The sequence below is a fragment of the Leptonotus elevatus genome, chromosome 5 (assembly GCF_054856555.1).
Source record: "Leptonotus elevatus isolate MCC_2025b chromosome 5, RoL_Lele_1.0, whole genome shotgun sequence".
Classification (NCBI taxonomy): domain Eukaryota; kingdom Metazoa; phylum Chordata; class Actinopteri; order Syngnathiformes; family Syngnathidae; genus Leptonotus; species Leptonotus elevatus.
In genome coordinates this window covers 3,660,542-3,684,533 of record NC_141243.1, presented here as the reverse complement: position 1 = coordinate 3,684,533, position 23,992 = coordinate 3,660,542, and the positions used below count along the sequence as shown (strand labels likewise).

The following is a 23,992-nucleotide window of genomic DNA, read 5'->3' as shown; positions in this document are numbered from 1 at the left end:
GGACCACATAAAATTGACTTGTGGTATTAATTTGTATCACAAAGAAAAAAAATTACAATTTTTTTCGACATTAAACTTAATATGGTTAAAATCAAAATGAAATAAAACACACTGCATGACAAGCAGAACCGGTAGCCAATCACAAGCCTCACAGATGTGGCATTTGCATTTCAACCACCTGAGCTCATTAAAAGCTGGCAGCTCATTGGCTGACTCCAATTAACAAAAAAAGACAAAATGTCAGTGTTTTTTGTTTTTACTTAGAAATAACAATGAAGCCCCACCCCTCCTCTGTCTTCAGGCATGTCTTTATAGTTAAGTGCAGTTTCATAGCTTATAAACGCAAAAACAATATAAAGCTGAGCAAAATAAAGTTCATCAGCACACAAAGCAACATGCTAAAGATTTTTAACCAATTGAAATGGGGGTCGGGGGGGGGGGGGGTGTTGTGTTATTTCCATCATTTTTTCACTTTGCCGTCTTTGCCCTTCAGCAACATAAGCTCCATGCAGGCGGTGGCGTCTTCTGCCGTGTCGTGGCCACACACTGGGAGAGACAAGAACATTTTTAGACTGACACAGGACAGGAGGCCATCTTTATCAGCAGACTCGCTCTAAGCCTAAAACTACTCCTTCATTTGACAACAAGATGATGGGCAGTCAGAGGATGCGGTTTATCCAAGAGAGACCCACCGCTCTCTTGGATGATCCTGGTCAGGTGCTCTGCCGTGAGGCTGCTGAGGCTCAGCCTGTGTGGGGGGCCCAGGCGGTGTGGGAAGACCGCTGCCGTGTCCACCACCGTGCCGTGGAGCAACTACAAGTGTGAGAGAGCACCAGACCGCCCTGTAGCATCCATCACTAGCGGTGGCAGATTATCGCTAATCACAAAATGTTATTCAGGTGCAATTTGATGATTAGTAACACACCATAGGGCGACTTCATTTGACTTTTATACACAAGTCTAACTGATACAACTTGCTGTTCTCGAACAAGGCAGAACGGCAAAATTCAGAACAGGCGTTTGATCCATTAACATTTTTCAAGCAAGTCCACTTCTATGCCTTTGGGACTCTTCTGGCATCTTTGTTGCAACCTGCCGATGACACTACTGAGCTCAGTGGCCAGTTCTCTCCAAAAACATCTTGTAGAAGGCCCTCAATGTTAAAAAGGTAATGTTTAACTGTTAAAGCCCAAGAAATTTAGTGGCCCGTCCAATGGCTGAATTTTGTCGCTCAGCTCCTTGTTAGATAACAGCAAGACAGTTGAAAAAAAAACCTGAACAAAGCCCAAATATCCCCAATCATTTAAGAGTATGATGACAATGATTAAAAATAATGACTTCTGGTCTCACTTTCTGCCATTAGTATTGCCAAGGGCGATTACTCATAACACAACTTTGTGGTAGCTTCCAATAGCAAATGTCCAGTGTTAACTTTGGTCACAGTGAGTTAAAAAAAAAAAAGAAAAAAAGAAAAAAAAATTGAGGCCAACATGCTGAAGAGTGGGCCATAACTGAATGGTGACATCAAAAATGTAATTCCAAGTACTGTCATACTATACTCACGGAAAAATAAATATTTTGTAATAGATTGTGACTTGCATAGTAACAAATTTAGGGCAGGTAAGCTTTCCATTAATGTGGTGATGGGCCTAATTTTTACTGCTAACAGTTCAGTCTGCATTTGAGCGGTATACGTATAAGTTACTAAATGACTTATTTACAACATTTTTAGCAAGCACATGAGAACGGAATGAGAAAATGCCATAGTACCCCCCCGCTCACCAACATCACAGTTCAGTATGTTATTGTTGGCATTTCCTTAGTGAGAACAAATGGTATCAAAACAAATAAGCCATACCACTTCTTGGCATCCATTCCTCTCTGCTAAAAAAAAAATACAATATTAGGGTACTCAAAGGACAAATGCTAGATTTGCTCACAAATTACAAAACAGAAGTGGAAGAAAATGGAATTATGCTTGCCAAAATTCTCGTAAAAAAAAAAAAATAATAATAAAAAGATACAAGACATCCATCCCTTCGGCATCATTTCGCTTGTTTTTCTCCTCAGGTGCGGTAGTTTAACCTTGCCGGCAAGCTGAATTCTCACAATTACTACGAGAATACATCTTGTTCCGCTCCCTCTGATACGTTCGCAACCAACCTTTTTTAGGTCGGACCAATCAGGCGCTGTTTAGAGTGGGACGAAACAAAGACGCGCCGATGGCACAGGGGAAACAAACCTAACAGACGAATGGATGTTAATGGATGCAATTAATTCTGTTCTCGCAGAATTACATTTGAATATTGAACAGCAAGACGCACTTTTTTATCTGGTAAAGATGTTAGTGCCTTTTTTTTTTTTCCAAAGACAAAACCCAATTTAAAAATGCTGATCCGTTGCCGTGATTGGTCAAAACAAAGATGCCGCATCATCCCATCAGCTCGAAGTATTGTGCAGAATGTCCCTACTTTCCTGAACGGATCATCAGAGTGAAGTTCCAGATTGATAATATGAAGAACTCCCTTGAGTGAATCACAATTATCAATCTGGCTAGTGAGGTTAGCGGTATTTTTTCAAAAATCTAATTAGAAGGTGCATATTGAAGTAGTTTGCGCGGCACATTTATATATATATATATAAAAATAAAAAATACAACTTTCCAAGCTTCCCAGCGTCACCTTCAAGGCAAAGAGATCTGTCTCCAAGCAATGCCCAATCAGAACGGTGTCAGCGCTGATGAAACTCAACAATATCTTCTGAACCTCGGCGAGGGATGTGTCATTGCCCTCCATATCCTCCTCGCTGATACCTGAAAACCTACAAAGTGCCATGTCAGCAGATTGTCTGAAGTTTCTCGTTTCGAGCTCATTACCTGGTGTTATAGTCGATGACCTCGCTGTGAGGCTTGACAAACGTGTCGTAGACCACTTGGAGGCTCGAGTTCACTACAGTCACTCGTGACAGCTCCAGCCCGTGAATGGTGTAACACTGACAACACAAGGAGAAAGTACTTCACTCATTAGAAACAATTCTGTGCTAACAAAAAAAAAATTCTCTATAGTTGAAGAATTTCAGAGTTCAAAACTTGACTATGCGAGGGTTTTCTGTACTCTTGATTGGTAGCCAGACAATTGCAGGGCACATGGACAAAACATATCGTATTTTCACAACTATAAAAAGGCGCACTTAAGTCTTAAATATTCTCAAAAATCAACAGTGCGCCTAATAGTGAGGTGCACCTTTTGCGTGCATAAAGTTCCAAAATCTGTAAAGGTTGTTGTGAGACTTCGGCATTTCTCGCCGACATGTTGCTTACGTACAGGAATACCGGCCCTGGTTGAGGATTGGCAGGCTTGAGAATCCGAAAGACGACGCGAGTCTTTCAGTTTCTCATGCCTGCCAGTCTTCAATCAGGGCCAGGTTTCCAGTTTATAAGGATGTTGGCGTTTACCGCTTTCGTTTTATGGAACTGCTAAAGCGAGTTACGCCACAATTTGTGAATTAATTGTGCATGCTTGGGCTAAACGCGTCTGCTTGCATTAATCGACCTTTCGCAAATGACGGCATCATTTCTGAGGATCCGCATGGGAACGAGACTGACAATACTATGACGAGAGGGAACCTGGTGTGTTTGATGGAGAACTAGACCAGGTGTTAGTTTCAGACAGAGGACTATGAAGGATTTGTGGATGAGGATTGATCAAAAGTAACGAGAGTACATTATTAAATACTTTAAGTACAACCAAAGTCACCATTTACATTGTTAAATACTTCAATAAAAGTACAACCAAACTTAGTTTTGCTACGCTGCCTTTTTAAAAACATACATTAGCATGCATGCTAGCGTATGTTTAACCTTGCCTGCGCCCAATAGTGCGGTGCGCCTTACGTGTGTGTTGAATACAGAAATGGCACCCGTTACCGAGACTGCACCTTTTAATACGGTAAATAAATATTCCTACTTGCATCTACTCACAACTTCAAAGTCCTAAATAAACCTAACATACATGTTTTTGGAATGTGGGAGGAAGCCAGTACACCCAGAAAGAGACGACAGGATTAAAAAACAAAACATTTTGTATTTTTTTTATACTTTGAGTGAATTAAAAGAAGTCACCATTTCACAGTCCAACGCATAGACACCGGGGCAACTGCTATCTGCAGGACGTCTGGGGTTGGTTGTTACAAATCCATCCATGGCAATGGTATCGTGCACATGCAACTGTAGAGGACGAGACAGATTAATAAAAGTGTGCTGCCAGGTCTTGTGTCAACTGGTGTCTCACCTTAAAGATTTGACAACCGGGTGCTCCCATGACTCCCTGGCAGCAGCTATAGCGAGTCTCCACCCCACCTGGCACTGTGGCGGTTACACACAGCATCAAGATACTGTATTCCATTATGTCAAAGACAGCAAACTAATGAAAAGGTTCCGAAACTTTTTGAGTCAAAGGCTGTTTTCCAAGGAACTCTTAATAAAAATAAAAACTGTACCCCTGAATGCCATGGGAACATAAAAGTTGTCCATTTAAGAAAATCACATTGTTCTGATAATGAATTCCGATTTGGTTTATTGTAGAGGGGGGGGGGGGGGGGGGGGGGGGGGGGGGGGGGGGGAATATGAGAATAGTTGTATTTTTTCCACAGAAAAAAAAAAAAAAGAGTAGTTTATTAAAAAAAATTTTTTAAATAAAATAAAAATAAAACTGGTATGTTATGATACATGTATTTTTCCCCATAAGAAAATCAGATGGTAAAATAGTTTGAAAAATACATCTCAGTAATACACCTTTTATTCTCCTAAAAAAAAAATTGAATTACATTCGCAAACAAAATGTGCCTTTTGTTCATTATTCAATTCTTCCAATTAATTACTTTTCAAATACAAAAAGTTGTATTATTGAAAATAGTCTTAATTTTAAAGTAGGGGGGGGGGGGGGGCTGTAATCTTCTACAACAAATAATTATTTTGAGAAGTAATTTTTCCCAAGATAAAGTGTTGATCCTAAAACACAGTTTTAAGGGAAGAAGGTCATATTTGATTTGATTTTTTAAAAACAACGCTCATTATTTTGCCATTTACACTTCTATAAATCATTTATTGTACTAACCCAGATATGATGGCTCATAGACCCCAGTTTGGCAACCACTGCGCTCTTACCTCTGCTCTCCACTCCTTTCCCATAGTGATAGTTGCACTCTTCCGTTCGGATGTGTTTGCCCGCCTTGTTCACAGAGTACGTGGCTCCGCACCGACAGCAAATCCTCTTCAGGGCTATTCAGAAAAGGAGCACTTATGAAGATGTCATGAGCTGCAGCTAAAGTGCGCCCTCTTGTGACGACAATAGTCAGTTCATGTTTGGGAGCTTACGGTCGTTAGTGCTCTTCTTGTTGGCGAAAACAACAGCTGAGCTGGATTTCCCGGGGTGTTGGACAGGATAGTTACTGTCAATCAGCTGCTCCTCACTCAGAACGTAATCGCATAAAATCTCATACAAAGAAGCGTCATCTGCCAGGGAAAGTAACATTTGAAGTTATGGTACCGCAGTGTATGCACAAGTCTCCCTTCAGGCAAGTTATATGTACTATTGAGTGACATGCACCATTTCCTTTGAGCTGCTTCCGGTTTAGTGGAATATTTCCTTTAGCGTTTTTGCTGTTGACATTCTCATCTAAGTCGGAAAAAAATATCAGTCCAGAAAACGCATCTTCACATTTTACAAATTCGCTTGCAAGTGTTCCTCACCTCTTGAGGTGGCGGAATTCTGCTTTTTCAACCTCTTCAGTGCATTCACAGCCACGCTGAGATACTTCAGTTCGTTGACACTGCGATTGTACACCGTTTTCTCCTCAACCAGGGCCTGTCGACCACAACAGGACAAAACCATCACGCCGGGGACTTCGTCATGGAGTGTCACATTCGCAGCGAGCGACAAGATGACCTTCTTGAAGGCCTCGTCAATATTGGCAGACGTGTCGAGGAACGCCTCCGTGAACTGGCTGACATAGCGCTGTCGAATATCATGGGGCACTTTGTCTTTGGCAGCCTCGCTCTGCTGCTTGGCTTTTCGCTTAGTGGCTGCTGGCTTTTCACAGAAAAATACAATTTTCATTTTCAGTAGGGGCGCACCAATCGATCGGCCCCGATTTCCTTCGTTTTGGGGGAATCGGTGATCGGCCGATCCCTTAAATATAAACCGATCTCATCTCCCTCCTCAGAGGTCTGAAAAAGTCAGCCACTGTCCTCTTCTGCTGAGATGACTAATATGCTTTTAATTTTTATTTCAGAAAACGACTTAATTTGCAGTTAAAACAAACCATTTGAATTATTGCACAGATATTGTTCAATGTTTTCCAATAAAATAAGATTGGAACTCTGAGGGTGTATGCTGCTAGTTATGAAAAAAAATAAAGATCGGCAGGACAGACTTTAAAAATAAAGAAAAAAGAAAAAAATCGGAGATCGGCCAGAAAATTGTGATCGGTGTACCCCTAGTTTTCAGTGCTAACATTTTAGCCATATTTTCCCATTCAAACCTCCAAAAAGTTGGCTAAAGTACTGAAAGTTTGTACCATTTGATAACTTGGCACAATGAGAATAGCTTTTCTGCACTTAAAGGGGAAGTCAACCTTAAACATTTCTTGACAATATGTTGTATATGACCTTACTCGCAAACATGACACGGATTAATATTACATTTGTGTAATAGGAGTGCATCTCAGGGGGCAGAAATTTTGCTGTGAACTGAAAATGACATCAAAGTTGCTCAGGCAACAACCAATCACAGCTCACCCGTTTTCTGAAGCTGAGCTGTGTTTGGTTGTTACCTGCGAACAACTATGATGTCATTTTCACCCTTTAGCAAGTGACAAAATGGCCGCCTTCTGATATTGATCAAAACTGCTGGATTTTGCTGCTTAAATCATATTCCACTAACACAATATTAACCAAACACCATATTTAGACTATGATGCATGGAACATATTGTCAAGATTTTTTTTGGGGGGGGGCTTACTTTTTAACCTTTTTCCATATACAAATCTAGTCATTCATCAATGAAAAAACAAACCTATTTTGATAAAATCAGACGTAGAATCCACAAATATTAGAAAAATCTACTCACGTACACAACAAAAGTAATTTTACTCGCTTACCTTAATCGCAGCTTGGCTGGGTGTTTTACTGGCAGAATCTGGAATGTCAACCACAGAGGAGGACCGGGATCTTCTCAGTGGAGCGGCGGGAATGAGCAAAGGCGCAGTGGAGCGATACCTCTGCGCTGATGTGCTCACACTTTCCCAAGCGGCGGGGCTGCTCAGGTGCGCTTGACCGATGGGGGTGATGACTGAGGTGACGTCGCTGGAAGTGGAGTTGAGGGGCAGTGTGCCCTGAGGGAGGATCAGGCGCAAGTTGTCTCCCACACTGAGGACGGTGGAGCCCAGGGTGATGTAGTTGACATACTCTGCGTGGAGACAGAATGTAACTGCACATTTATTTTTGATTTTTTGGTGACATTCTACATTGGAAAAATTCATAAAAACTACAGTAAAAAGCAGAGGTGGGCAATCTCGGTCCTCGAGGGCCGGAGTCCTGCAGGTTTTGGAGGTTTCTCACTTCCAGCACAAGCTGATTCCAATCAACAAGATCATTATCAGGCTTATGCAGAGCTTGCTGATGAGCTGATCATATATCAGCTGTGTTGGAGAAGGACAACATGCAAAACCTGCAGGACTCCGGCCCTCGATGCCCACCTCTGGTAAAAAGCGTAGTTCTCAAACAGTATTCATTGTATTATAAAGCACAATCAAGCATTACTGAATGTAATTTTTACCCATCTGTTGAGTAGCAGGTGAAGCGTTGACAGCTGTTGCAGGAGGAGTTGAAGGACAAGGAAGTGAAGGAGGAGCGGGCACGGGCCAGCTTTCGTGCTTCCTTTGGCCGACGGACGAGAGGAACGCTTGACCTCCTTTCAGCGCAGCCGTCAAAACGGCCGCCTTCTTCTGGACGTGCTGAGTCTTGGGCACACCGCTGGCATGCTGAGAGGCCAGAGATGATGTCACCAGCGCTCGTAGCGGAACCAGAACCTGAGGCTGCGGCCTCCTTTTCGCTGCTGCAACCTGTCAAAATAGACAAAATACAAATACAGAAGGGAATTTTTATTTATTTATTTATTAAAAAGTAATGGGGGGTGGGGTGGGGGGTCAAGTTTTCTAATTGCCTATGAAATTTTTAAACTAGGGCCTGACAATAAGTTTTTTTTTCTTTTTAAAAGGCCAATGCCCGATTTGGCAGAATAAAATTCTGATAATTAACTGGCTGAAATTTTTAAAATACATTAATGAATAAATAACTTTTAGACAGAAAGAAAAAAAAAAAAGAAAACTTTGTTTTCCTTTTTTGGGGGGTGGTGAGCACTGGTGACGTTTAAATGTCACTTTATCTTATGTTGTAGGCTTACATGTTAATGCATTAAAGAAAGAAAAAAAGACCATCCATCCATCATTCAAATCGCTTTGATCAACTGCTTTTGGAGAGGGCAAAAAAATGCACAGTAAAGTGCACAATGACACGCAAAGCACTTCCCTAAGTTGAGATGAATCAGACTTGCTTGAAGGCATTACTTTCCCTATCTATAATGGGCTTTCGTGGAGTTTTCCAACAAAACAGGTGAGCATGTGTAGTGTAGAACCTCGGTATCTTTGGACTCGTGCGCAATCCTCCTCTTCACTGGCAGTTCTTGGGGTTTGATGGCCGGAATGTCAGGTGGTTTGTTGGGTTTCACCACATTTGGTTCCATCTAGCAACAACAACAACAACAGGACTTAGCACTTCGAGAGTTCACTCACTTTATTGCATCATCTCATTTTATTTTAGAATCCAAACTGAATAATTTATTTATATTTATGCTGTCAACATGAATAATTGTAAGCATTTTTTTTTTTTAAGCAAACTTACAGGCACCTCTGGCTGCTCCTGGCCAGCATTTTCCTGGTTGTTGGCTTCCATGAAGATGCGGTAGCACTCCTCCACAGGATCGCTGTCAGACAGCTCCATATCCAGCTCTTCATCCTCGTCGGAGGTGGAAGTGATGACGATGACGTTATTGGCTGCTGCGGCTGCTGCTTTCGATGAAAAAGGATCCTCGCGAGATGAGAGGATTTCTGTCTGAACACAAACTGGCTTGTTGCCCTCGTCTGAAGTGTGATCTTGTTTGGTTTCATTTTCCGAGGACTGAAAAGCACCAACATCGGGATTGGGGCGCTTGCCATAGAGGTCCACCATACACTCAGTCAGGTCAATCACATTTGTAGCTGATTCTTCGCGGTCTTCGCTGCGGGCTTTCTGCAGAGCAGAAGATGCTAAACGTTAAGAGTATATAAAAGCTTTTTAGGCCACTTGAATCTAATTTAAACAACTCTCATTCAGTAAATAGGGCCGCAAGATGTGCAAACTGGATTTAATGTGTGAAAAACAGATTTAAGGGTTGATTGTATTCAAGTAAAAAATAATAATAATAATAATAAAAATAAAATAAAATAAATCGGGGTGTTTAAGTAGGTAGGTACTGTGAGTATGTTTGGATGTTTAAGAGTGTTGGAATCAAGGCATGTGAGTGTACATTTGTGCATGGAGCGAGGTAAGTGCGTGTAGGAAGGCCTGTTGAAGTTTAAGGTCGGTGGGTTTGTAGGCAACTAAAGAACTTGTAAAAACAAAAAAAAGGTCCAGAATAAGGGTACCAACCTCCTGCACTGGTCTTCTGCAAGTATCAGGATCACAGTGAGCTTGAGCCGACTTCTTGTTAGGCGATGCTTGCATGTCTATTATCAGGTTGCCATCATCGTAGGAGTCATCTTTTATCCCAGGTGATGGAAAGCGGTACGGTGCCACTGGATGACTAAGTGGCTTTTTTACATCACTCTTTTGCACCCCCTTCCCTTTTAGAGGCTTACTAGAGGACTTGTATGACCCAAATTCGGCTGTGAAGTTGGACATGGGATCGTATTCCAAGTCGGTCCTTGGCTTGGAGTCGTCAAGCACGTACTTGCTGGATTGGGAGGGTGCCTTGATACCATTGGGATGTACATACCAATCACCATTTGCATTTTCTTCTGCTGCCTTGGTGGGGTATACTTTTGCCGTGCGGTAGCCGGATAGCCTCCTTCGCTCCTGCTCTACTTCATATTTGGCTGTTTCGATCTTTTTGTTGATTTTCTCAAGCTCTTGGAAGGACTCGTCTTTGGCAGGGTCTACAACTTGTGCCGCACAAAAGTTGGACTGCATGCCATCTTGGGCACCTGAGATGGCAAAAATACACTGTAGCCGTTATTTGAAGGATAAAGTAAATATGCTTTGCTGGAACATTTATAAATACACGTCATTTGTTGTATGTACAGTTTTACAAATAGAACTGACACTTCTGTTATATTTGTGTTTTACGCTAGGATCCCGGTATATGGAGTAATGAGAGCTTAGCAAAGAGCGAACTTCACTGTTTGCATCGACCGTTTGTACAGTATTCAAGTTAGGCAACGTATAATGGCCGCCGGTGGCTTCCCTTTTCGTGGACATGCACTTGGCAGGTCCAAATCGACCGACCGAAGTCTCACCCCCGTGGTTTGGTAGAGTTGAAAAGCCCTGGTTAAACATTAGCTTGATAATCAATTCTATTTGGCACGTTTCAATAAATAAATAAATAAATAAATAAATAAATAAATAAATAAAACAATAATTTTATAACGGCCAACTATTACTATAATAGTTTTGACTTTTTCAAATCCCCACGTCGTTTAAAAACAACAAATTAGCGCATCAAGCTAATGTTAACGCACACTTGCTACTCACCTGTTCGGTCGACTGGCGGTAATGATGACCAGTATGACGGAGGGGGCAATGAGTATCCTAACAAACGTCGACCGTCCTGGTCGGCATGTTTGTACCAGCAGTGGGGCCGTTCACAGCAGCGATTGGGGAAAGGGCAGGGCACCCGGGTAAAGAGGCCGGACGACGGGAACATCGTTGCTCGACTACTTGGCGGGGCGGTTTAACGGACTGGCTGCCGAAAGCCCAGGTTGCGGTTTGACTTATATAGCAGTCGGGATGCGTGGGACGCAATGGACGGCGGTTTTAAAAAGTGAATGCATGTTTTTAAATCTAATATGTTGTTGCTAAAACTATTATATGTCGACATATTATGCGTTATTATGACACGGTTTCAATTTATCAGCAAGTCAGGTAAGGTTTGTCAATTGCCTTGTAGTAATGTCCTCCTCTCGAAAGATGGCGCTGTTGGTTTTGGTTTCTCACTTTGTGGCGAGTCACTTTCCCTTGCTAACAACAGGCAAAAGCATCGAGGCTATTTTCAACGTTTACAACTCACAAATGTTTGCAATGGAAAGCGGCGAGGACGAATTGGAAGAGGATGAAACTGAATGGAAACAACATTTAACGGATTTGCCACTAACTAGTCGAGCGTCTGGTAAAGTAAAGTAACATCACAATAATCGTACTTTCGATATAAACATAATATAATACCTAAATGTTTCTGACATGTTATGACAATTTCAGACTCGAGCCTGATCAGCAAGAGTCCAACACCTGCACACAGGGTCATTTTGCATTTTGACCTGGATTGCTTCTATGCTCAGGTGGAAATGATCCGAAACCCAGCATTGAGAGATGTTCCTCTAGGTAAGTTGGATTGTATATGTTATGTTGGCTAGTTATTAAAATTACAAAAAACCCTATTGTCAACATACAACTTTACCTCACAAAGTGGTGGTCGTTTTTTTCTTCAAAGAAGGAAGTCACTCAGTCAAAAACCACAAAAGAGGAAAATATTTTTGCTCATCCGTTTCTTTGTCTCTGGAGTCCAGGAAAAGTACATAAATCATCTCCGGACTGCTCTGCTTATCACTCGCGATGAAGCGCACCCATCAAGAATCGACAAAAAAAGAAGCGCTCTCTAAAATGCATCCCTCACATTTATAGATGTCCAATACAATGTGGTCTTACCAATTTTAAACAAAACAATGGGGGACTTACAAATTATTTCATTTTAAAAAATGTGTTGAAGACTCTCCTACAGTCCAGTGATTATGTAAAACTATGTAAAATTCTGAAGTTGTTTCTCTCTGACAATCAGGTATCCAGCAGAAGTACATCATAGTCACATGCAACTATGTGGCGAGACAGCAGGGTGTCACCAAGCTCATGTCAGTCACCGACGCCAAACAGAAATGTCCTCAGCTGGTGCTGGTGAAAGGAGAAGACCTGACGCACTACAGAGAAATGTCATATCAAGTGACAGGTAAGCTGCACATCTACGGTTGTTGGATGATATCGGAGCTGGGTGGTCCCAGGCGGGGGTGTCTGGTCGGTGCTGGATTTCACCTTCCTTGGTTTTCTTCGGTCCCCTCGGGTCTCCTGGTGTTCGATTTAGGTGAACGGTATGAGATTTTTTTCTAATAGGTTTTCTGGTGAGCTAACAAATACACACACGCACGCACGCACGCACGCACATACACATACTCACCCACACACACAAAAAAAAATAATATATATATATATATATGTATATATATATATGTGTATATATATATATATATTTAAAAAAAAAAAGAGCAATGATGATGACATTTCCGAATGAACAATACTGAGCTCTTAGAAAAAAAAAAGAAAAAAAAAAAAAAAAAGGATGATATCGGAGCTCAAGGTGCAGTGCATAATGATGGAGATGCAATTGCTACTTCATTACGTTACGTAACATGCCTGACAATGTGTCCGTTTTTGTGTTCCCTGGTGAAATTGTATGCATGATTGGGATCCAAAATGACTTTTTCTAACATACAAAGTATATTGAAGTGCCTGTTAATGTTTTTCTTTTTCTTCATCTTCCTACAAGATCTGCTGCTGTCCTTCTGTCCATTGGTAGAGAGGCTTGGTTTCGATGAGAACTTCGTGGACATCACAAAGATGATAGAGAATCGGCTGCAACGCACACCAGAGTTCTCATTTCAAGGTCACGTCTACAGCACTTCAAGTAAGCCCCGAAACAACTCTTGAGTCTTGAAACTACAGTAATCATTTCTTATTCAGTAGTTTGCTATTGACTTATTCACCTGCTAATGATGTTAAAGTGCTTAATAGATGGTGGTATATTTATAGTTTAAATGATTAATATAGGCGATTATATTGTTTTTCCAGGTTGTCAGTTACTCACGGCGGATTCCTGTACCTCTGTTTCTACAATGTGATGGTTTTTGATGCACAGGTGAAGCCGCAAAGGCTAAAGCCAGCATCCACCCAGAGTTGGCGTTAGGGTCGCACGTCGCCGCCGAGCTGAGGGAAGCCATCCGCTGTCAACTGGGCCTCACTGGCTGCGCTGGTGTCGCCACCAGTAAGCTGTTGGCCAAGCTGGTATCGGGCACTTTTAAGCCCAACCAGCAAACCACACTGCTGCCGGAAAACGTCGATGACATCATGGGGAGCCTGAGCGGCCACCGTAAGATACCAGGTATGTGTTTTAAAATAAAATGTTGAAAAGTCATGCGAAATTGGCTGCGTTGCACATAACACAACATAAAATTTTACCATTTTGAGTTGTCATATAAGTGTAAAAAACGGTTAACTTTATTAGACAATGTTGTGTTTCTTCAGGAGTTGGACACCAAATGGCCAAAAGGCTCCAAGCACTGGGATTGGTCAGTGTCAGGGACCTGCAACTCTTTCCGCTGACAGAGCTGGAAAAAGAATTGGGTTCTCAGAGCGCGGCGCGTCTGAAAAATCTGTCCCTCGGCGTGGACGACTCTCCCGTCAATCCCACCGGAGCCCCTCAGGTAACGGCGGAACGTGCCATCGGTTTGCACCCTCGATGTTAATGACCTGATTTTAGTCTCTCAGTGATGAAGACTCCTTTAAGAAAATGTCAAGTGCGAAAGAAGTCATGGACAAGATTCAGCAGCTCCTGACTAGTCTGGTGGAAAGGTCAGAGTCATTTCCTCAAGGGTACCAACAATTTTGTCTGTGTTTTCCGAAAAAAGAACACTGTGCCTACTGTTAAATGGGGGAGGTGGTTCACTGATGTTGTAGGGGTGCTTTGCTACATCCGGCACAGGGTGTCTGTGCGGGGTACAATGGAATCTCAATACTATCAAGGCATATCACATTTTTTGTTATAAATAATTCTGTTGATCAAAATTTTCAAAAATGCATTCATTTCTTTAAGATCTCTATTATTATCAATGTCAATTTCAAGTTATTTCATTGGCTGTTTTTTCTGTTGTTCTTCATCTTAATTGATACATTTGTGTGGAAATCCAGGATGCGCAAAGACGGCAGGCAGCCGCAAACCTTCCGCCTCTCAGTTCGTAAATTCTCGGCGAGCAACAAGTGGTACAGTCGGGAGAGCCGCCAGTGTCCCATCCCCAATCACATCGGCCACAAGATCACCTCGGGTAAAAAGAATCGACTTTCAAGTTACACCAAATTTGTCATGATACAAAAATACTGATTCTAATTTTTGCAACACACAGCAAGGAATACCAACGTATATTAAAAAAAAAAAAAAAAAGTTGGTTCAAATTCAAATTATTGATTATTATAGTCACAAATTAAAAAAAAAAACAACAACAGATTTTTTTTTTCTCAGAGTAAGAACCATATGGATTGTGAAGGACATTTCAGCATTCAATCATACAGGAAGTGTGGCTTAATGGACATTTTGGTGCTGATCAAACTTGCCTTGGCAGAGGTCTTTGCTCTGCTTTTCATTTCCTGCAATCCGTCTCATGATCCATTTCAGCCAGCAGCGACGACGCCCCAGCCCAGCTGCTCACCATGGCCATGAAGCTCTTCTCCAAAATGGTGGACACGGCGGCGCCATTCCACCTGACCCTCATCAATGTGTGTTTCAGCAACCTGCAGAAGCCAGCGCCGGCCGCCAGCACCAGAGGCTCCATCACTTCCTTCTTTTCACCCGGCGCCTCCCCCCAGAACTCGGCTCAAAGCCAGGTAGCACTCACAGTGTAACCCCGGCATGATGTTGCCGTTCGGATCATTTTGCCTTCACTTACACTCTGTGGTGGTGTGACAGCCAAATAAATGTGATTTACCAATTTTAGTCATAAAAATTAGAATAAAAAAATTATTTTTGTCATATATATATATATGCACACCCAATACAGATTTTAGCACAAAAAAAAAGAATAATATCAGTGTTACGTGGTTGATTGCAGAATTTGAGGGCTTTAGTTACAATCGCTAAACAAGAAATTACAAACACTGGTGTGAACAATTCATGTTCCACTTTAAAAAATAAAAATAAAAAATCCAAGAATTGTTAACTAACCAATTTCATGAATGGAGATCAGATGTTTTCGAAGAAACTTATTGTGACAAATTATAATAAGGTCTTTGATTGCCACCTTTGTGTACTACTTAAAAAAAAAACATTTGAAAATGGATGGTTGGAAAAAAATAAGTACTCCAATGATTTATAATATGGAAAAATATACATAAATTATACACATAGAGCCATGGAAAAATTAAGAGACTGCCATGTTTTCTAACTGACACAAAATAAAACGAGTCAACCTAAAATGCCTAAAAGCACAATTTTTGGCAGTAAATCCTACAGCTATTTATGCAAGAAATTACAGTATGAACTGATTTGGTCATTATCAAGAAAACCTTTGGCAAATGTCTCGATCAGTATTTCAATTATCAAATTATTAATCAATATTATTGTGCCATTTGCAACCTCCACAAGAATTTTTGAAACTCACACATTCTTCAACTTGTACTTTCAACCTTCTTTCTACTTTCATATTTGCCTAATAATAATAATGAAGCCAAAAAGCAAGAATATGATATTTCCATCTTTCAATCCGACTTCCTTTTAGATTGTCTCCCCTACCAGTGGAAGTGATCATCTTTGCTCACTCGGTGTGACGGAGAACACCACAAAGAGCCCGACCAGCCGTGACGCGGCTTCACCCCAGGCCAGACCCACACAGAGCACTTCTTCTGTCCCTGCGGAGGCGTCCCGGACGGTGACGACGTCCCACAGCAGCACATGCTCGTACGGCGGTGACGCCGACGTCACCGCGACGTATCGATTGCCCCCAAATGTGGACCCTCAGGTGTTTTCCCAGCTGCCGGCCAACCTTCAGATGGAACTGATGAGAGAGTGGGAGCAGCGCAGGCCAGTTCTGAAGATCCCCACCGTTTCCAGGAAGCCCGGGAGAGAAGCCAAAGAGAAGAAAGGCACCGGAAGGGGATGCCAGGCCAACAGTTTGTTGGATTATTTTAAACCATCTTAGAGAAGCTATAAATGATGTACAGTGAAAAGGGGCCGGGCCCTACCAGGAAAATTTGTGTCCAAGCTCTATGTTTTCTGAATGAAGCTCCTCAACTAATCTTAACATATATTCCCAAGCACCACAAGGTCGTAGCAAATGAAGCACTCGTCTCGTCTAAATTAAGCACCTCAGCTTTCTTCAGTGTAGTTCCTTGGCCCCAAGATATTGTCAAATCTCCTTACCTCACCTCAACTTAGTTTCTTGGCACCAAGATGACACAAGATGGCCTGGGCAGAAAAACAGATGATAGTTTTGGAGCAAATAACAGACAGTGGGAGGAAAATAGTAAACAGTTAAGGTGGCTCCGATTCATTTGTTTGTTTGTTTTATTTATGAGGCTCTTGATAAATCTGCAGGAGCATTCATATTTTTTTTTTCACATATAGACAGCTTTCATTTTAATTTCTGTGTATATTTAATTGAATATTATCTTGTGACGGCAAATGTGAGAAGTTATCCTCAAATGTCCTCCAACAACACAGCATCGTTACGTCAAGTTCAATGTGACTTTTTATGAGTCAGCTTAGGTTCACGTGATGCATTCTGACCCAAATTCCTGACGCATTGTTCTCGGGCATAAACAGGCAAGTCATTGGTGTGGCTAGCACTTTTTCGAATGCTTTCCTGATTTATTTATTTATTTTTTATTTTACTTTTCACATTTTTATATAAATAAAGAGTATATTGGAAATAAATTGGCGCTGTTGGATTCCCCTTGTTTATAGATTAGAATGCATGTAAAAAGGAAGAAAAAGTGTCATTTTCACATTTAGGAATCATCATTAAACATTAATAGCTGTATTAATATTCTTAACTGTCATAAAGTCACCTGACAGACACATTACCATCTGCTGGATAAAATAAATTTCTGTCATTACTACTGAATTAATTGGATTCTTCATGTTGCTGCTTTATGGTTGTCATCACAGTTTTTTTGTTTTTTGACTGCAGGTACAGCTAATCGTCTTTTTTTCCCCTTTCTCCCCCCTTTTCAGAAGAAAATGCTAGCGCAACCCAAGTTGCTCCACCCTTGAATCACATGGAAGGGAGGTTTGGGGAACACTCCACGACTGCGGAACGAGCTTCAAGGCTGCAGGGCGGATGGACGCAGGAGCTGCTTCCGGACTTGCTGGTGAGACCGTCATTTCCTATGCTTCTCATAAATTAGGATTTATGACTTTGATGAAACTCTTACCGACAAGAAAATTGGTGCAAATGGCGAGTTTGCATCAGAGGCCGTCTCCGTAGCACTTGTTTGGGTGTGGGTGGTGCAGTGTTGTATGCCGATTTTCCTCATTGGCCCAAAGGACAGTTACATTTTAACCCTGAAAATTCCATAAAATAAAATAAAAAAGTGTTCAAGGAATTTTATTCATCTACTTTACTATGTCTACCAGATTAATGTCAAATTATGTTTTTAAAACATTTCGTAATCACAGATGATTTCTGTCATCTGTGATTTATTTTGTTGCGCGTGATTTATTAACTTTAAAAAAAAGGACCTCAGTTTGATAATTTTCTTTCTAAAGCTATGTTCATACTGCAGGTTGGTTTTGGTGTGTTTTTTTTTGGTCCTAATTTAGTATGTATTAGATTTTTTTTTCTCCCATGTCAATGTGAACAGTGCAATTCCCTTTTCTTTTCTTTTTTCAAAATCTGACCCGGGCCTGTTTCGTATGCAGATTTAAATCAAATATGTGTCTGTGCACCTGCACTGTGGTTGCTCAGGTCGCGCTAATCCGACATATAGGTCATCAAAAGGCGACAAACGTTGGAGAAACCAGGCAGTGGTGAAAAGCAATGTAGAGGAGCAGAAAATAGTACGTTTTGTGAAGAAGATGCTTTTGAACTGATACATATATGTGGGTACTGGTCAGTTAAAGAAAAATATCTTTGAAATTGCCACAAATTCTTGGAGCTCCTCTTGAGTTACTTAATTGCAACATTTCTTGCTCACCAAAACATTGGAAGCAATGCTGGAAGTTGTTCTCACGCCGCCATATTAAAGGGGAATTCAAGTCAAAATTTTCTTTACAATAAATATTTTGCAGTCTGAAGACGTTATTCTGATTAATGTTGGGTTTAATGTGGATTATGAATTAGGCAGCAAAATCTACCTGTTTTTATCCATTTTAGGGTGTGGCCACTTTGCCACTTGCTGTCGGCTGAAAATGACATAACAGTCGCTCAGGGCAGAGGTAACCACCAATCGCGGCTCATTTTGTGAATTTTACATGGCCAAACATTTATTTTTGGTTCTAAAACCCTTCATTTTTTTTCATTAGTACATTTAAAAAATATATAAGATAAAAAGGACATGACATTTTATTATAATAATTTTCGCATTATCAATATGAACATTCTGCTGCTGCAAATTAGCTACGGTTCCTTGCTTTGGAAAGGGCTAGCTTTCATCATAGGGATGTCCACTTTATAAATGCTATAACATAACAACACTTTCCTCTGTTTTTATTGCCCTGTGGGCCTCTCAGCCAAATTTGATTGGCCACGCCGTGTTCGTGGGCTCATCAGGAAGTACCGACGTGCAGTCCATAAAAGGGGCTCTGTCTCCGAAAACAGGAGAAGTAATTACTCCTTTGACTACTCATGCGGAGCTCAGGCCGAGTCATGTGTTCGTCGCGCTCTGATCGTAGCATTAAGACGCTGCGTTAAGCCCACTTCCACCTTTTTTTCTCATGGCAGGCTGAGCAGCACCATGGCCGAGTGGGACTACGACTATCTGATCAAGGTGCTGGCACTCGGTGACTCGGGCGTGGGCAAGACCACCTTCCTGTACAGGTACACCGACGACAAGTTCAACCGCAAGTTCACCTCCACAGTGGGTATTGACTTCCGGGAAAAACGGCTGGTGAGTGACGCTATGTCTGCCTCGTGTGTTCAATAAAAGTTAATTTTGCTCAGGCATTGTCATGTTCAAACAGTAATTTTATTTATATCTTTTTTAAAGATTTTTGCTTATTTTACTGCATTACATTTTTAAATATCAGGTCCTGCTTGTATTAAAAAAACAATTTTTAAATATATTTTAATACTTAATTATTATTTTTTTATCCATCAGATGTACACAGGGACTAATTCCGATGGGACAACAGAGAAGAACTTCAAAGTCCATCTTCAGCTGTGGGATACAGCCGGACAAGAGAGGTACATTTTAATCTGGAATATCACACTTCATCTCGTTGTGGTGCCTGTAGGGAAAAGAAGAAATAGATGAGGAATATGTATTTACAGCCTGCTGCGCATTTTTTCACAGCCACATTCAGTTGAAGTGAAGAGAATTTAATGGCAAATGAAAATGGAGGGACATTTCTTGAATCAGAATATTTAAAAAAAGAAAGAAATATTCCGTTTGAAATTAAATGTTGAATTCAATATTCAATAAATTACAAACAATAAAGAGCAAGAATGAATTGTAAGTGAAACTAAATTTAATTTGATATTAAAACAATGCATTGAATTTAAATATTTTATTTTAATAAATTAAATATTATACATCATATTGATCAAAACAACATTAAGCTTAATAGACTACATAAACTGAACATATTTTAATAGTATTTTTTTTAATTACATTTGATAAATTCAAAATGTGATAAACGCATTGAATCAAAATGTATCACTTAAGTGTAAAATTACATATTGAGTTGCATTTAATTTATTAAAAGTAGATTTAAAATATTTTACTTAATTGAATTTAACAAATTAGAATTGCATACAAAATTCTAAATTAATTATTTAATCAAATATAAAATAATGAATGTGCCACTACATTTGAAATAATCCATCAAAGTTAAATTTAAAATAAAATGGAATAAATGTCAAATGGGTAAAATAATGACTCAAACTTTTTTTCTTTTCTTTTCAGATTTCGCAGCCTTACGACAGCCTTCTTCCGAGATGCCATGGGCTTCCTGCTCATGTTTGACCTGACCAATCACCAAAGCTTCCTCAATGTCAGGAACTGGATGAGTATGTGGCAACACACGCCCGCTATATGGACATAAGTATTAAGTGATACCTCTTAATCAGTGCCTTTGAATCTGATCATGCCTAAATTTCCTTTATTTTTCATCTTATCAACAATTGTATGCTTCCAACTTTGTGGGAACATCTTGGGGAGATCCAAGTTTGTTTGTTTTTTCATATAAATATTGCTCGTTCTCAAGGCAATGGTGTCAATAACGGCTTTCGATACCGAAATGCAAACAGCGCGGTTAATACAGAACAGCAAGCTGCCCAAACGGGCTGTGGAGTAGCTCAGAACAGGACATAAAAGCACACGTTTTGTGGTAGTGACTTTGTCTCAAAGCGATGGCGTCATTTTATTTATTTTTTGTTAATTCAAATTTAATTCAGAATTGGCTTCCGCCTAAACAGGCTGCAGAGAAGCTTAAAACAGGAAGTTTAAAAGCATGTTTATTTTAAGTGACTACAGCTAATCTAACTAATAGTCATTAACAATGTTCTGAGTCAATTAACTATGTTAATTGGTCTTTTGTTTTTCTTCTTTAAGACACAAGGTTTTGTTGATCTTGGCTAGTTTCGGCGTTGAGCAACCAGCTCAGTTAATTAAGAACCAACTAGCTGCCTAAATGGGCTGCAGAGCAACTCATAACAGGACATCAAAGCACGTTTTGTGACAGTGACTCAATGGAGTCATTAATGGCGTTTGCTACTTGATAGCATCCAGCGCGGTTGATTCAGAATCGACAGGCTACAGAGCAACGCAAAAAAAAAATTTTTTGTTTACCTGTTCCACTAGTTACTGTTTTACTGTCTTGACCAACCCTGCCTCACGTCGCCGTCGAACGCCACTCCCCTCAGGTCAACTCCAAGCCAACGCATACTGCGACAATCCCGACGTGGTCCTGGTGGGCACCAAGGCCGACCTCCGGAGCATCAGGGACGTGAACGCCAGGCAGGCCCGAGATCTGGCTGACAGATACGGGTCGGTCTTGTAAATACATCTGTCACAGACATTTCTTGAACTCAGTGTAGATTATATATAAGTACTATTAGCATGCAGTTGCCCACAACTAATGTGTAGTTTTGCCTCATTAGTAAAATGTAGTTAATAGTTATCCTACTCGGGTGCCAAAGCATTCCATAAAGCATTAATTTGATTAGGATCAAATGTTACTGGTAAGACACAGTCATTCAACTAATGTGCTGAATTGTCTTACCAGTGAGGACGAAGAGCGTACCACTTGTAGTACAGTACATGGAAATTTATGGATATCAAGAGTATTATGTAAACTTACCACAGGGGTGTGCTAGAGAGCTATGTTTTAGCAGATAGATGGCTCGATAGTCATTGTCAATACTGTGCATTTATTTTGGGCGATGTTGTAAAATGAGTTAGAAATGATATATAGGCAATAATAAAACTTTTTAGAGGGGCATATAATAATTTCAGTCAGACTTTATTTTTAATTGATAAAAATCCCAATGTTTCCCCCCCCCAGCATCCCCTACTTTGAGACGAGTGCAGTGACGGGCACGGGTGTGGACAAGGCGGTGCAGGCTCTGCTGGAGATGGTGATGAAGCGGATGGAGCAGAGTGCGCCGGTGCCCGAGCACAATGGTGGCGGTAGCGCGGCAAGGGCGACGCAGGAGGTCGCCCTCTGGAGGAGGTGCGCCTGCTGACATTACGCCTGAAGTCACGAGACACTTTATTAGGTACATGAGTCCAATGAGAGAAAATACAAGAGCTGTGTATTGTAGCTCATTGGCTGGTGTGGGTGTACCTAAATAAAGTTACAGTCTATTTTTTACTTTAAAATTTCAGTTAAAAAAAATTAATTAATTAACATGAATTTATCAACATGCATCAATTTTCTGTAGCACTTATATTCATTAGGAAAGTGTTTTAGCTGGAGCCTATTCCAGTTTTAGTGGGTGACTAGCATTATTGGGCTATTAGCTTTATAGCTACAAGCGCTAGTTAGCATCTTGGCTCAAATGAAGGCAAATACATTTGAATGTTTGTTAGTTTGTTCTTGCGATATTTACATAGATGACAAAAAACAAAAAGTTGCCAACGCTAACTACTTAGCATCTTGGGGAGAAAAACAACTCACTACAGTTATTTAACTGTTTGAATTCAAGTGTAATCTACACCAAATAGCAATGTCAGACAATTAGCTTCTTAGCGACAAGAGCTTGTTACCATTGTGACTAAGGCTAATACTTAATTAATCTCAAGATAAAAATAATAATAATAATAATGACCCTGAATTATTGATAGATGACAAAAAGTGAAAGCATTTACCAAACCCTAACAAAATAAATTAAATTAAATAAACCTAAAAAAAAAAAATCTCACAATGAGACAGCTAGCTTTGCATTTAGATAAGTGTTTGGATTATGGCATGTTGTTGAACTATTACAGTTCATAACTTTGTAGATAATAGAGATAGTTAGCATCATGGCTTAGGCTAGTGCTATTCTATGTTGGTTTTCTCTGATAATATTCACATTAACCTGCCTTTTTGGATCATAAAAAAACATTAATTAACACTAACTGGTTAGCATCTTGGAAAATACAATTAGCACATTTTTCAGCATGTGTATTCTTTTATGTTTTTTGCATATTTCTTAAAAAAAAAAAAGAGGTAGATCTCATTGTTTGGTTCATTTGGAAGAAAAAAAATAGTTTTTTATTAGACATATGGAGGCATTGATGACATGAATCTGCAGGCACATATTTATCATAGAATACAATAATACATTTAAATATACAGATGTTTTGGTCAAAACAACCCCAGCAGATATTGATGACTTTGTAAACATGTCATGTTATTATGAATCCCACTTGATTTGTACCAGCTGCAATATTATTGGCTCTTGCATCCAGGCAGGACACGGCCAAGGCTACAAAGATGAAACAAGATCACCATTCCAAAAATGTGCATCCATGCGAAACTGTTCTCAATCGCCTAAACTTGTCAAACAAAGAATAAATAAATTGATGTATCACATTTATACAAAATAAAAACAATGAAGTTGGTTTGGGTTAGTGTGATTCATAATAAGTCTCATACCTCATTGGAGCAGCCAGTCATTGTTAGCGGGACATGTCCTTCCGAGAATGTCAAGTGGGAGTCATAAAAACGCATATATGACACGTGTCCATACGCCGCTGTGTAATTGTGTTAGTCATGCAACAGAGCAAAAAATACAACAAAAAAAACTATCAATGTTGTTTCTGTGTTATGTACAGACAGATGGCAAATTGGTCATATGAATTTATGAGACATTCACATCAGCTTTCTCGCTATTTTCCGTTTCCTTATGTTTTTCGTAATTGATTTGAACACACAAAAATTAATTTACGCTTATTCCTGGATTACAATCTTCAGAGATTCTGTTATCGTGAACAAACATTCGTATTTCGTCTAAAAAGGGAAATCGTCAAGAATGGCACACAGAGAGAGGATCTTCACCAAGGCCCAACAATCTTAAAACACTACACAATTTGGCCTCGACACAAGCAGACTAACTATAACGTTTCCTCAAATAGTTGTCTGAAGACTGACATAATATAAGAAATTTGTGAATCAAATATTGTCATTTTTGTTCAGTGCCAAAACCTTGTGTTTTCAGCCAT

The 23,992-nt window shown here is 40.2% G+C and overlaps 3 protein-coding genes across 12 annotated transcripts; 2 read left to right on the top strand and 1 right to left on the bottom strand.

The window, feature by feature from the left end:
- Positions 1-240: 240 nt before the first annotated feature.
- On the bottom strand, positions 241-11,234 carry LOC147173377 (uncharacterized). Of its 6 annotated transcripts, none has more exons than XR_015094931.1 (18): positions 10,847-11,234; positions 9,746-10,299; positions 8,960-9,346; positions 8,694-8,801; positions 7,836-8,121; positions 7,159-7,466; positions 5,946-6,089; positions 5,750-5,864; positions 5,607-5,675; positions 5,375-5,512; positions 5,165-5,278; positions 4,290-4,363; positions 4,121-4,225; positions 2,876-2,991; positions 2,682-2,820; positions 1,859-1,884; positions 693-813; positions 241-546 (listed from the first exon to the last, which is right to left on the bottom strand). XR_015094931.1 is itself a non-coding variant. In XM_086077112.1 (18 exons), exons 1-18 carry the CDS (start codon positions 11,016-11,018, stop codon positions 461-463), a joined length of 2,955 nt encoding a protein of 984 aa, XP_085933238.1. In that variant the 5' UTR covers positions 11,019-11,233; the 3' UTR covers positions 241-460. The 6 variants fall into 6 exon arrangements, 4 of the variants coding, with proteins under 4 accessions (XP_085933238.1, XP_085933237.1, XP_085933236.1 ...); XR_015094932.1 differs by having other exon boundaries at positions 1,859-1,881; XM_086077112.1 differs by lacking the exon at positions 1,859-1,884 and having other exon boundaries at positions 8,960-9,169; positions 9,251-9,346; positions 10,847-11,233.
- Positions 9,959-17,057, top strand: poli (polymerase (DNA directed) iota). 5 transcript variants are annotated; one of them, XM_086077118.1, is made up of 11 exons: positions 9,959-10,343; positions 11,343-11,480; positions 11,570-11,692; positions 12,147-12,311; positions 12,906-13,043; positions 13,275-13,517; positions 13,661-13,839; positions 13,896-13,987; positions 14,324-14,457; positions 14,805-15,013; positions 15,904-17,057. In XM_086077118.1, exons 2-11 carry the CDS (start codon positions 11,384-11,386, stop codon positions 16,321-16,323), a joined length of 1,800 nt encoding a protein of 599 aa, XP_085933244.1. In that variant the 5' UTR covers positions 9,959-10,343; positions 11,343-11,383; the 3' UTR covers positions 16,324-17,057. The 5 variants fall into 5 exon arrangements, with proteins under 5 accessions (XP_085933244.1, XP_085933242.1, XP_085933240.1 ...); XM_086077116.1 differs by lacking the exon at positions 9,959-10,343 and adding an exon at positions 10,751-11,135; XM_086077114.1 differs by lacking the exon at positions 9,959-10,343 and adding an exon at positions 10,751-11,236.
- A 302-nt stretch (positions 17,058-17,359) lies between these two features.
- LOC147173375 (ras-related protein Rab-27B-like) lies at positions 17,360-23,391 on the top strand. The gene is made up of 6 exons (XM_086077131.1): positions 17,360-17,494; positions 19,066-19,231; positions 19,442-19,527; positions 20,249-20,352; positions 21,208-21,331; positions 21,849-23,391. Exons 2-6 carry the CDS (start codon positions 19,079-19,081, stop codon positions 22,027-22,029), a joined length of 648 nt encoding a protein of 215 aa, XP_085933257.1. The 5' UTR covers positions 17,360-17,494; positions 19,066-19,078; the 3' UTR covers positions 22,030-23,391.
- Positions 23,392-23,992: the final 601 nt, after the last annotated feature.

What these genes read in the sequence shown, in the direction of transcription:
- LOC147173377 (XM_086077110.1), bottom strand. Translation starts at nt 11,018, where the DNA reads ATGTTCCCGTCGTCCGGCCTCTTTACCCGGGTGCCCTGCCCTTTCCCC. An exon ending in TTGACGAGGCCTTCAAGAAG is followed by an intron (nt 5,865 to 5,945) that starts GTCATCTTGTCG and finishes TGTGGTCGACAG; the next exon opens with GCCCTGGTTGAGGAGAAAAC. An exon ending in ATGCGTTGGACTGTGAAATG is followed by an intron (nt 2,992 to 4,120) that starts GTGACTTCTTTT and finishes TTGTGTTGTCAG; the next exon opens with TGTTACACCATTCACGGGCT.
- poli (XM_086077114.1), top strand. Translation starts at nt 11,140, where the DNA reads ATGCATGTTTTTAAATCTAATATGTTGTTGCTAAAACTATTATATGTC. An exon ending in TCACGTCTACAGCACTTCAA is followed by an intron (nt 13,044 to 13,274) that starts GTAAGCCCCGAA and finishes TTTGATGCACAG; the next exon opens with GTGAAGCCGCAAAGGCTAAA. An exon ending in CTGACTAGTCTGGTGGAAAG is followed by an intron (nt 13,988 to 14,323) that starts GTCAGAGTCATT and finishes GTGGAAATCCAG; the next exon opens with GATGCGCAAAGACGGCAGGC.
- LOC147173375 (XM_086077131.1), top strand. Translation starts at nt 19,079, where the DNA reads ATGGCCGAGTGGGACTACGACTATCTGATCAAGGTGCTGGCACTCGGT. An exon ending in ACTTCCGGGAAAAACGGCTG is followed by an intron (nt 19,232 to 19,441) that starts GTGAGTGACGCT and finishes TTTATCCATCAG; the next exon opens with ATGTACACAGGGACTAATTC. An exon ending in GATACAGCCGGACAAGAGAG is followed by an intron (nt 19,528 to 20,248) that starts GTACATTTTAAT and finishes TTTTCTTTTCAG; the next exon opens with ATTTCGCAGCCTTACGACAG.